General features: G+C 45.5%; 1 protein-coding gene across 2 annotated transcripts in view; it reads right to left on the bottom strand.

The window, feature by feature from the left end:
- The window catches only part of Camsap1 (calmodulin regulated spectrin associated protein 1), a 69,452-nt gene that overhangs the window by 22,050 nt on the left and 34,614 nt on the right, over positions 1 to 12,788 (bottom strand). Inside the window, exons 4-8 of one of the 2 annotated variants that reach the window (XM_059260323.1) lie at positions 11,785 to 11,865; positions 8,206 to 8,347; positions 2,462 to 2,601; positions 2,278 to 2,374; positions 1,749 to 1,926 (exon numbers count right to left, since the gene is read on the bottom strand). In XM_059260323.1, coding sequence (XP_059116306.1) covers positions 1,749 to 1,926; positions 2,278 to 2,374; positions 2,462 to 2,601; positions 8,206 to 8,347; positions 11,785 to 11,865 — 638 coding nt within the window. Of the gene's footprint in view, positions 1 to 1,748; positions 1,927 to 2,277; positions 2,375 to 2,461; positions 2,602 to 8,205; positions 8,348 to 11,784; positions 11,866 to 12,788 lie in introns of those variants that run through there. The other variant, XM_059260324.1, reaches the window with a different exon arrangement.

Consider the following 12,788-nt stretch of genomic DNA (forward strand, 5'->3'; position numbering starts at 1 on the left):
CCACTATATCAACTGATTGAAAATGCTGAGAATAACCTGAGCGTGAGCCCTACATGGACAAGAAGGGCACTCACACATTTTACAGGCCAAATATGGAAACAGCCACAAAAAAAATCCACAATCATTCACACCTTTTCTACTTCTTCCATCACAGCTTGAGTAAAAAGGATTCATGGCTGTGGCCGGAAGGACACTCACTCACGTGAGACCAATGGGTGCAGCGCAGGCACTGACCAGGTGAGCGCTGCTCAGCGCCGCTGCAGCAGCCTGACACCCACGGGGGCCGGCACTACTGCCCAACAGGAGGCACACTTACCCTGCAGGGCAGCTAGTCTGCTATTGCACCCTGGGCTGTAGCTACTATGGCTAAGCCCAAAGGGACAAAGACAGGGAAAGGTCCTTCAGAGACAGAGGAGACAAAAGGAGGAAAACCGCACAGAAAGGCTGGAAGGCACAGTGAAGCCAGAGGAGCCCCACCAGCCCTGGCAGAGAGTAAAGGTTACAAACCTACAGCCACTCACAGCACAAAGACCAGTGAAAACCAAACAGAACAGAGCCAGGATGTGCAACAGTGCACAGCTATTCAAGGAAGAGTCTGACGAATGAGAAAGCCTTCACAGCCACTGTTACACATGGGATACCAATGCTGCTTTAACCAACTTCCATGCACACATACACACTGCATGTACTAGAGCTGACCACAAAGTACAGGGACTGGATGCAAAGACTGTGACAAGAATGCCCAGGTACCCACAGAAGGAGCCATGTGGCTGTGTAGCTCTGCCCTTGAGATGCTACCATCTGTATCCATGGGCTCTAAGCCACACACAGCGTTCCATTTCTGCTCCAAGGATCTGATCCTGTCAGTGAGTCTCAGCCCTTAAACACTCCCAGCACCACCTGACATGCTTTGTGGCCTTCTGAACACTCCCTTCCTGGCTCAACCCTCTAGCGTCCTTAGTGTCAATCTGAGAAAGCTGAGAGGTCCTTTCCAACATGCATCTAACCAGCCATTCAGCTGCATGTGCCATTCAAAATCACTTCTGAGTATTGTTTTAACCTTAAATCTCAATTCACTCTCCATATTTCAAAACTGTTTTCACTTTAAAATATTCTCTCTCCGAGTCCCACACAAGAGGCTCACACCCCTCCAAGACGAGCTCTCTCATCTTCATCCCACATGTCCAACGACCTGGTTGTAGCCAATCAACCTGGATCCAGTCAGCTGAATTCTAGGTCTTAATGACAAAAATCAGTTCTCAAAAAAACACTCAAGAGTTCCATTTACTGTCTCATTGTCAAATCCATTGCTCACTGAAGCAAATGAACGAGTATTGCTTACAGATGAGCATCCTTCATTCTTAAATTCTATCAGACTACATTTCAGAGCAAATTTGGACTATTCCTCAGTCTCTTCCCCAAGAGACCACTTGTGAAGCTGTAATTCACTGTGACAAGGCGATGGAGAAATCTCCTTTCTATACTACAGTTTGATGTATTTAAATTGTATTGATTATTATATTACATAAATACTCCTATTTAAAAACCTTGCAACTAAGAGGCTTCCAGACTCCTGGCCTCCAGAGAGAAGACTGAGTGACGAGGAACAGTCAGGAGGACAGACAGCTGCAGGAGCTACTCAGGTACTTTCTGCATTACCTATATAAGAGAGAGTTTTGATTTCTCAGGCTACTATGAAAAAAGGAAACAGGATGGTAAACTGACCCAAAGCAACACGACAGACTCACAGACACTCAGGCTCTTCCGAGTGGAGGTGGTACCGATGGCTGCCTTCAGGGAGAGGTTGAGTGGGTGGTGGCAGGTCAGCCGGACTCATGGCGGCAGGACTACCCAGGAAACTGCGTTTGGTTGCATTGGAAATCGGGACAGGAGGTCGGCTGCTCTTCTGCTGTAACACTGTTTTAGCTACAGAAATAGCAATTTTACAGAAATATATCTATTATTTATAATGACAATATCAGCCAGAAACAGGGAACCTATAGCTTTTATAACCATGAAAACAACTCAGCTTTTACTTGAAACCAAACTTCTCAAAATTGGTTTTAACAGGTGAGGCCATAGGCTGACCCTCAAAGACTGTTACAAATACCAAATTGAAAAACAGCACAGACTAGAACATGAATAGACAGCAAAGGCAAGCTTGGGCTTTTGGTCTGCCCAAGCACTGTCTGTCACCTTGGCCTTTACAGATATATGGGCTTCCTCAATCCTTTGGGCTTTCAAGAAAACAACTATGACCATTCAGTTGCCACTCACCATCCTTCAGCTCTTGAATATCTCGGGGCTGAACAAAATCTGGTTTGACGTTCTCAAACCACCAGAAGAGCTCAGCAATAAAAACCATAACGTTCGGCTAAAACAAAACACACAACAACCCACGCACAGTAAGTACCTGCTCATAGGCAGCTGGCTTTAAGTACATGTCTGATGGCAGCTTTACCTTCAGCACTAGGGGAGCGTACAGCATATCCTCCAGGGTGAGATAGAAACACTTGTTCAGATGTTCGTTGGAAAACTCCCTTAGAAGCCGGATGTTATACAGGCTGTCGGCCATCGATGGCACCTCCTTCAGGCAAATATCTAGTAGAATCAGTCAGGTAGACGTGTTACGATATGCATATTCTGCTCACAAGGGTGTGTGTAGATACACAATTCTGAACTGAAACTCTATGTGGCAGGGGTGGTGATAAAGTAAGCAAGATTACAGGATTTTAAAAGACAGTAAGTTTCACAGGTGACATTAAACACAGAAAGAAAATATAGGAAATCTCCAGAACCCGCATTTATAAAATAGACCCTATGAGAGTTCGAGACTGGATTCCTAAAATGACTGTGGCAGGCTGCAGCTGGAGTTTAGTAGCAGAGCGCTTGCCTGGCGTGTGCAAGGCACTGAGCTTCATCCCCAGGAGGACGGCAGGCAAAAGATGAACAGTGGACATCACCTTCGAGGGAGTGTTTCTGGGTCCCCAAGATGGCTCAACAGGTCAAGGCTCTTGCCCTGCAATCCCAACAGCCTGAGTTCAATCCCCAGGACTCACAGAAAGGTAGAAAAAAACCAAGTCCACAAAGACGTCCTTTCACCTCCACATCTACGCCACCGCACCAACACCCACATATATCAATAATATTAAAATGACTTTAAAGAAATGTCTGAATTTCCTTCGGCAAGCAGAAACTCTGCCTAAGGTTAATTTCATATTTGCAAAGGGTAGGAGCCAGGATATGCACAAAATTACAGTTGTCAAGCGAGGTCTCTAATTCTCCAAATCAAGATGACACATAGTACATGCCTCCTCTATGAAGAGGTGAGGACCTTTCCAACCTCTCAGGTTGAAAATTCAGGAGCAGACCCTCCGCTGGGAAATGCGGTACAGGCAGTAAATAAGGACCCCTGAGAAGGGGCCTCCAGTGTTTGTCCAGGTGCTCCTTAGTAGGAGCCAGTAAACAGCAGTTGTGGGATCATGAGACAATGCAAACCTCTGCATATGTGCCACCTTAAAAAAAAAAAGAAAGAAAAAGGGGTGGGGGGCAGGGCAGGCGGGCAGAGAGTACTCATCCAGCACACTCAAGTACAAAAATAAGACAAATTTTTTTTCCAAGATCTCAAATGTTGTTTTCTAGTCTAGGTCATTAGTCCAAGAACAGGGTGTGTCAACATCAAATGAGGTAGTGTTACCTGGTCATGAAATACTATTTGCCACAATATCCTGATTGCCCAGTCCTCCCTGCCCTCTAAGCTATGTGGACCCTCAACACACAGCTCTCTACTGAACGTCTCTTTTCTGTGGTTTGGGTGCTGTTATGTGCTCCAAGTGACTGTCCTGAGCCAAAGCCACAGTTCCAGACAGTGTGAAATCAAACAAAATCTAACAGTTGTAGAACAAGGACCCCATGTTCTTATTCTTCAAAATTAACGCAGCTAAAATCTGTGAAAACCTTAAGTACGATGAGAGAAATGGAATCTAACATAAGCTATTAAGGTGATAAGATCATAATGAGAGTTCAATCCATGAATCAACAGACCAATGTGCTGGCAGGGAGAAGACACTGCAGAATGCCCGCTAAGAAACAAGAAACAGGAAATGAGGTTGGATACTCCAGTGGTGAAAATTGGATGAGGAGGGAGATGACAAACGAAGATCCAGAATCCAAAGGCCTCCCCCACAAAGCAGTCAGCTAATCATGAAACATGAATCACTTCTCTTGAGGGGTCTTAAGATTAGAGGCCAGCACATACCATCTTGACCAAGAGCACAGTGGGCATGGATGCCAGGACGTACACTGTAGTCTGAGGCAGACACATCATAAGGAAACACCAAACCAACCAACCAACCAAAGGACAATGGACCAACTCAACAGCCTGAAAATCAAGAAAGGCAAAGGCTGGGCACTGTGGCTTCAGGAAGACTTCAAGGCCTGACAACTGAAAACAGCGAGTACAGGGTGAAAAGACGTCTGGGACAAGTGGTAAGCCTGGACAAGGTCTCAAATAGTGTGCCTCAGGACATCCCTGAGCCATAAACACACCAGTGCTGCCAGGAAAGCCTCTGTTCCCTAATCTACTCCAAACATAAACGTAAGAAGTAGTACCCTGGGAAGGTTAGATTTAAAAGACAAATTCCTTGAGTTGTCTGCTACATATTAAATTTATGCCAAAATAAAATGAGACAACTTTGCCCGTGTGGTCTGTCAGTCTTGGTAAAAAACAAAAGTATTTACTAGACTGGCAATATATTTACAGAACAGTTAAGAAATTATCATTTTTGGGATACAGCCTCTCCACATCTAAGAATGTGAAGCCTCTTCCAAGAACTACAGAAAAGTTTAGGACTTACTGGACTATCAACAGGGTTCCTCCTCCAGGGCTTCTGTCCCAGTCAACCTGCATCACACAAAGGACTATTCCTGCCCATACTTTGGTCCCCAGCTGTGGCAGCCTGGAGACCACAGCCACTACCAGGTAGAATAACATCACTGGCAGGCCGGGAAGTGCACCTACTAAGTCAGTTGTGTACAAAGGTTAGAGTCTTGTCTTCCAACATTTTACACAAGGTTTCAATCTGTGTTAACAAGACAAGCCAGCCTTAACTGTCTTCTGGGGGTCTTTTCCCAGTGTGTCAGGGATAATCCTCTTATACAAAGACCAGGAGCATCCCATCTTCCTTATTCTTTGACACAATTTATAAACCATAGAAACTGTCAATTCCTTAAAAGTTTGGTAAATGCCCCAGCAAAAAGTTCTCACAAAAAGTCATCCCACAAGGATGTATGTACTTCTTTCTTCATGTCTGAGTCCATCGGTCTTGTAGTTATATGTCCCTAGCTCTCCCATTCCTTTTTCTCCAATACAGAACTTTCTGTGTCACATAACACTGAACATACACAGCATAGAATACTCTTCATATTTTTATTTGATGTCTACTAGACCTGAATTTATGTCATTTTGTTTTCTGCGTTCTTTATTTTGCCCTGTTTTATTGACTCATCAGTCCAGAAAATTATCTATTTTATTGAGCTGTCAAAAGAACAGCTTTTGGTTTTACACAGTTTCTCTTCAAAACATTTAAAATGTTTCTACTTTGATATTTTACTACTAAATTTACTTTTTAATTTTTTGTTGTTGTTGTTTTGCTTTTTCGAGACAGGTTTGTGTGTGTGTGTGTGTGTGTGTGTGTGTGTGTGTGTGTGTGTGTGTGTATAACAGCACTGGCTGTCCTGGAACTTGATCTGTAGACCAGTCTGGCCTCGAACTCAGAGATCTGTCTGTCTCTGTCTCCTGAGTGCTGGGATTAAAGGCGTGTACCACCAGTGCCCAGCTTACTTTTTAATTTTTATTTCAACAGGATACAATGTCTTTTAAACTCTGCAAAGATAATGAAGTGCTCTATGTAGCCTCTCCGCAGCAACCTGGAGTGCAGAGGCAGGAGGGTCAGAAAGAGCACGCTGTGCTGCTTCCAGGACTCGGCCGAGGGATCTGCCGCTGTCATACAGTTCCCCACTCTGTGTAACCTGCTTTGTCTTCCCACTAAGTTATTTGGGGCCTTTCTAGAATGTCTACCACCACAGTCCTTCAACTAGACACATCCAGTGGATTCTTGAAATTTGCCTATGTTCATCCAGGGGCAGCTACACTTCCCTTGGCTAAATCCTCTCTATTCTCTGTTAGTTCCTCCTATATAGATCTCATTTTTCTAGTTTCTCCTTTACTTCCATGCCTCTGCTTCCCCCCACCCCCTCTTTTCTGGAAGACTCTTTTTTTCTACACAGCCATCTAACTCTTTAATAGACTCTTACACTTCAGACACCAAAATGCACACTTCCTCAGAGCTCTATGGAACCTAATGTGGACACGCTGTATGGCAGTCTTCTAGACGCCCCTTCCCAGTACTCATTCTAGGTCCCCAGCCTCTTACTGCTGTATATTCTGAACTATAGCTGCAGTCAGGGGATTTCCTCAAATGTCAGGGGTGTCTGGGCACCCCTTCACTATTAGAGGGAGGTAGCAGGAAGTGGGCTTTGCTGTAGGTGACCAAAGCAAGAAGCCAGCTGATGGCAAACCTCAGTCACTGTGGGTCTTGTCCTTAAGACCAGTTTCTGCAAAAAGACTTCCCTGAGTTGCAAGTGAGGCAAATAAGCCTGTGGAACCCAGCAAGGAAGTGAGGCTTACTGGTACTGGTGACTGGAAGAAGCTCACACAAAAGCCTTGATTCTGGTCACCTCACTCCTGCCTGCCCCAAGCTGGAGTGTGAGACCATGACTTACAGGCTTGGTCTCCCCCAAGTGTGTTCATATCCCCAGGCCTTGGACATGGGAGGTGTTGCTGGAAGCAAGGGGGACCCAGGCTCTCACTGTTCTTCAGACTGACTTTCAAAGACACCCCCAGGCATGGTTGCTAGCCAGTCTTTCTACCTTTCTGTGGCAGCTCTAGAATTCTAGTTGGTGAACTGTCTTGCTTCTCTGGCTAGCTAGCTCCTTAGAGCCTGGAACTTACAAGTCAGTTGTTCAATCTACAGACAGTCACAAAACTTCCTTTTTCTTCCCTTTACCTTTCTCTGGGATTGTGTCAGGTTTTTTTAAGCCTCTGAAATGGACCTAGTTCACTAATTACTAAGCTCCTTGCTTTCAGACATACACATGTAAGGCCTCTGCCTCCCTTACAGAACACTTCAGGCTGTGTTCTATGGTTCCGGTAGTTATTTACTTGTTCAATACCTAGTCCACATCTGTTTGTCTAGACATTTATTTATTTACTTTTTAAATAATTTTTTCAAATTTATTTTATGTGCATTGGTATGACAGTCTCAGATCCCCTGGAACTAGAGTTACAGACAGTTGTGAGCTGCCATGTGGGTGCTGGGAATTGAACCCAGGTCCTCTGGAAAAGCAGCCAGTGCTCTTAACCACTGAACCATCTCTCTCCAGCCCCTTTCCCTGTCTTTCAAGTCACCTCTGTGTCTGTAAAAAATGTATTATCTGCACTTCCATGCCTGGAGTAGGCATAACAACAGCCTAAGCTGTCCAGGGCTAACGTCTGAGACAATGTCCCAGTGCAGGCATTGGTCGGGCCCCTGGCCTTCTACCTGCCCACTCCAGACTTAGGACATCGAGTCACTGACAGCTCATGCTTCCATAGCACCTTGGCAGCTCTGTACCATGCCCTTCATAACCGTTCACTTTTCCTCCTCCCTGCTACAGGTCACAAGCACCCAGAAAGAGGTTTTCTGGCATCAGGCCACGGCAGGAGATAGACTGAATCTACCATTCATTCTCATGTCTTCAGAAGTTATTTGCCCTTAGTTTCTGACAGGGGTCTCATTTATGCAGCCCAGGCTGATCTTGGTCCTAAGAGCCTACAAAATGCCAGAACTAAAGGTAAGTGCCACCCTATCTGGCTTAGGTTCTAAATGTTTCAATAAGGAAGGATTTTAAATCTCACTCACTCTGAAACAGAGGTAAAGTCACAAAATACAATGACATATTACCCAAATACTCAGTGGGCACTCTCCACATCACATAAGATGCAGATTACGAATAAGTATTTGGTGTCTGGGCATTTCTAGGTACATGGTTAGTATCCCAACTGACACAGGGACTCCGTGCTAGTTCCTTGGGTTTCTCCTGCATGTGAAATGCACACTGGTCCCTTTCAGGTCTGTTCAGGGGAAGCGTTCGTTCTCCACTCACCATCCAGTTTCATCTGCTCTGGGCAATAATAGTGAACCACCGCTAAGAGAGCAGCGCCATCACTGCCGTCTCTCATCAAGTCCTCCAACAACGGGAAGTAGGGTGACTGCCTAGCAGAAAGATGCTCTCGCCGATAGCGGACCTGCAGTTGATAAAAGGAAAATGGTCTCTGCGTGTGAGATCGCTTCACCCTGTGTATGTTACAGGCACACTGCTAGAGCAAGATTTACACCAAGCCTAGAGCCACATGAAGACCAACTTATTGCCTGGAAAAGTTCAGACTGTGTGGATGATACCCTCTGTCCAGAACAAACAAGTCAGATCCAGGGACTGGGGCCCATGGGTACACTGGATGGCAGAGATCCACTGCTAACACCACCAGGGCCAGTCTAACTCTAAACTGACTCTGGCAGTGGGTACACATGGGAAGGAGACAAAACGCATATCTATGCTATCATAAGCCAATGCATTACAAACTAATGAGAAACAAGTTAAACAGTGAGCATTCAGAGCTTGAAAGACCCAAGCTACAGGCACTTTCCTAAGTATTATCAATATTAACATTGGTCATTAAGAATTACAAAATAGCATTAATTGATAGTTTGAGAAATTTCAGAAACCAGGTTAAACAAAATTTCTCATACTACTACACCAGCCACCAAGAACTACAAGTGAAACATCAGTACTAAAGCCCACAAGATCATCAAGCAAATGCTAGGCCACGGCTCCCTTATGTGCACACCCGAGGAAGCTACCTGTCGGTATTCTAAGAACCACAGCCCATGCCTCTCCGCCCACGTTCAGAGAGCACTTAGCTGAGAGGGACTGCTCAGTGCAGAGACAATGCCCCAAGAGTTGCAGTGTACTGCTCTTGCCTGCATCAGTGCCCAGGGCAGGAGACCCAACAGCCAAATTTTCTACAGAGAGGGCACATACACAACAAAACTAAAAAGAAAGCCAGCACCTGCCTATAACAAGAACTATTGGTTTCTGAGAGTTCTGCAGGTGAGTCCAAATCAAAAAAATCATCTTGGAATCTAGACTGCAAGCTGATGCCTCTATAGATACTGGTAACCAGTAGTGACGCTCATCAGAACACTTGGAACCGACTCCCTTAGATTTAGCAACAAGGCCTGTTTTGTGTTGACTGTATGTTCCAATACACATTTTAACTTGTTTCTCAGAGCCCATGACACATACTATCACAGGGAACCCTCCTCATACTGTACCACACGTGCAAAGTCCACAGGTTCCAGCATGCAGTGCATCACAGCATGCTCCAGGCCAGGCTTTCACAGAGAGAGCAGACAGGGAGTGAGCAGGCATGCAGTAAAGCAAATGGTTTTTTGAGTAAAGATGGATGGCATGGGTAAAAATTAGGCTGACACCGAACTACAGGGGCCCAGGAGGCTCACATGACTGCTTTGCTCACTCACATCTTCAAACTTCTAGCTGTGAAATGTTTAGATAAGACCCATAACCTGTCAATCTTTAACCACATGTTTTCTTGTTGGTCCAGTTACTGAACACCACTGCAGGACACCCATAGCCTCTCTAACAAAGGAAAGTTAAGGGAGATTGCTTTTGGTTATATTTCTCTTTTTTTCATGAAACTTATCTGAAACCAAACCTCTGACGCCTGAGTGTGTGAGCCCTTGCCTTGGTCAAACCCAGGACTCAAACACTCATTAAGCATGCCTTCCTCCTCCTCCTCCTCCTCCTCCTCCTCCTCCTCCTCCTCCTCACTAACATACCATCAGGAAGTACAACCTAAGTTTACATGGGGCCCTCAGGTGGGAACCCAAAGGACAATCTGGGCCAAATAATGAAGCTACAGGACCCAATCAATCAAAGGGCACATCTACAAAGAGATCTGTGCCCAAAAGTTCACATGAAAAGGTACCACTTGGCACCAGGCATTTCCTATAAAGGCAGTGACAAACTGGTCCACTTCCAGAATTGGGCACCTGTCAGGTACTGCTAGAATTACTAAACCAAATCCTGGTTTCTAAAATTTGTGTGAAAACTCATTATTTCAGAAGCCCTGCATCTAAACTGACCTAACTCAGCCTGCAGAACCTGAGTTGACTTCCATATAGGCCTAAGGGGCAGCAAAAGGAGACCACATCAAGACACACCAGCAGGAGCGCTCTCTGCAGTCCGCCTGTGCCCTCAGTAGGAGAACACCTTCCCAACCATACAGCCTTGAACACAGGTACTAGGGAAGGGCATGCTGGATACCGCCCCTCAGGCAAAGTAACAGCAGGAAAAAAAGGTTAAGGATTGATGCCAGCCACTAGGTCACTATCAGTCCTCTTGGTGTCTACTAGGAAGGACAGTGTCCTGTCAGCTATGCTACACTGGTCACTTAGAGATCACTTAGAACCTGGGGTACATGGACATGGCATTCCAAAGTGCCACATAACAAAGCCCATCAGCGTGGCCAGCAGGGCTCATGCTAAAGAAGATGTAACACAACCCCCAGGTGGACATTTAAACAAACAAACAAAAACCCAGTCTTGGGTGCGAGCAATTTTAATGGAAGCGCATGATGGCAACAAGATGGCTTTGCAGACTGCGGCTGGTGGCCTGAGTCACTTACGGGTACTAACTTCCAATACCACTTGGAGGGAGACTGCTCAGGAAGCAGGAAGGAAGGTGGAAAGGAATGTCAGCACTGCAGGTCCAGGTGTGGCCATGACACACGCTCACACGCAAGAGGTGGAGATAGCCTCTGGGAAGCAAAGGCTTTCCAGTGTGTATGACCTCAGCTGATCACAATACCAGGCAATTCAATTGGAAGATAACTTGTCCCCTTCACAACTCTATCCTTCATAATGGCAAAGAATAGTTCCAAACTTGAGAAAGTCAAGGGACCAAGCTAGAGGTCTGCTCCCTTTGTCTATGCCCATGTGTGTCTGTCCCATCCAAGGATTAAGGAGGCACTCGACCCGACTGACTAGAGTTGGCCAGTGTAGAGAGAAAACCACAAGGGGAGAAGACATGTTGCTCTCAGAGGTAAAACTGTGTCAACAGTCAGGCACTCCTGTGTACACACCACTGACTGTGACACGTGCCTTGACAAAAGAGAAAATGGCCAGGGATGAGGCCAAAGCCAGAAGGTGGAAGAAACGCACCCATCTGCACCCTTCCCAAGGTACACACTTTCCACTGGCTCCAGGCGCTGGGCTTCAGACCCCCACCGGCCTCATGGCACCTATCAGGCCATCTCAAGAATCTGCAGGGCACATCTTCTACAGGGTGTTTTCTGCTCAATCTCTTACCTTCAGAAGTTCACTCCCAGAGCTCAGGCTACATTACTTCCATTACTGAACCTCCCAAGTCCTCCCAGAATACCCCTGTTCAACAAACCATGAGCCCTTTTTGGGGGTAAGGGATAGAAGACAGGCTGCCCATGGTAACTCCTAATTGAGGCATTGAGAATCAGCCACCAGGATAATCTAAGAGGCTGGCTTGCTTGGGATGATAAAAATACAGAATGATCAAGTAGAAACAGACATATAAAAAACTACTAATATTAACTTAATGTGTTTTGAAGAAATTAAAATTACTCTTTACCTTTTGATGAGCGGGACTTTCCAGTGGCTGCTGTTTTAATTTAACTTCTTTTTCTGTTATCTCTCTCATTTTAAGATTTACCTAAGGCAGAAGAAAAATGCATTAAGAAGGAAGGCCACTGCTCCCCCATGTCATCCCCTATATCTCCATTTCATCACCAGGAGATCCCACAGCACCTGCTGTTAACTCTTAAGACACAAGTGCCATCAGGCCAATTACAAAGACGCAGAACAGTTGGATTCTACGTGACCCAAAACTTGCCATGAGTCACAGGGTCAGCCTGCTCCTGCGAAGAAACCACTGTGTCTCTGAATACCAGTAAGGCTCTCTCCTCACCACTGTGGAATCATGAGGGCCAGACCCCATGCACACTGTGAACACTGTGGAATCATGAGGGCCAGACCCCATGCACACCTCCTCTGACCACAGAAAGTCAACACCAAATAAAATTCAGTTATAAAATCCAAGCTGTAAATCCCTTAAAACCATAGATTTAAGTAATCTCTCTTGAAATTAAGACAGTATCCAATTACAGGGTCAGTGAGATAGTTCAGCACTCTAGTCTAGTGTCTGGAGTTCTATCCCCAGAACCCACATAAAGACAGAAGGAGAGAACAAGTTCCACAGAGTTGTTCTCTGACTACAGAATGCCGACATGTGCACCCACACATCCATCATGCACACACACAATATAATTTCTTAATTTGTGCAATAGCAGACTTTGTAAAAATACACATTAATACTTGGAGGAGTGGTCAGAGTGACAGTCAGGTGAAAATGTGCAGTACTGAGTGGTTCATCAACAAACAAAAATACAATATGTGAATGACGTAACATCAAGAAGTAGAAAATCTCTTTAAAGCTAAGATAAAGGGGCTGCAGACAGCTCAGTGGTTAAAAGCGCTTGTTTTTACAGAGGACCTGGGCTTCATTTCCAGCACTCACATGGCGGCTCACAACCGCTTACCTCTGCCCCACCCAGGGCAAGGCCACAGGTGCACATA

The sequence above is a fragment of the Peromyscus eremicus genome, chromosome 4 (assembly GCF_949786415.1).
Source record: "Peromyscus eremicus chromosome 4, PerEre_H2_v1, whole genome shotgun sequence".
NCBI classification, from domain to species: domain Eukaryota; kingdom Metazoa; phylum Chordata; class Mammalia; order Rodentia; family Cricetidae; genus Peromyscus; species Peromyscus eremicus.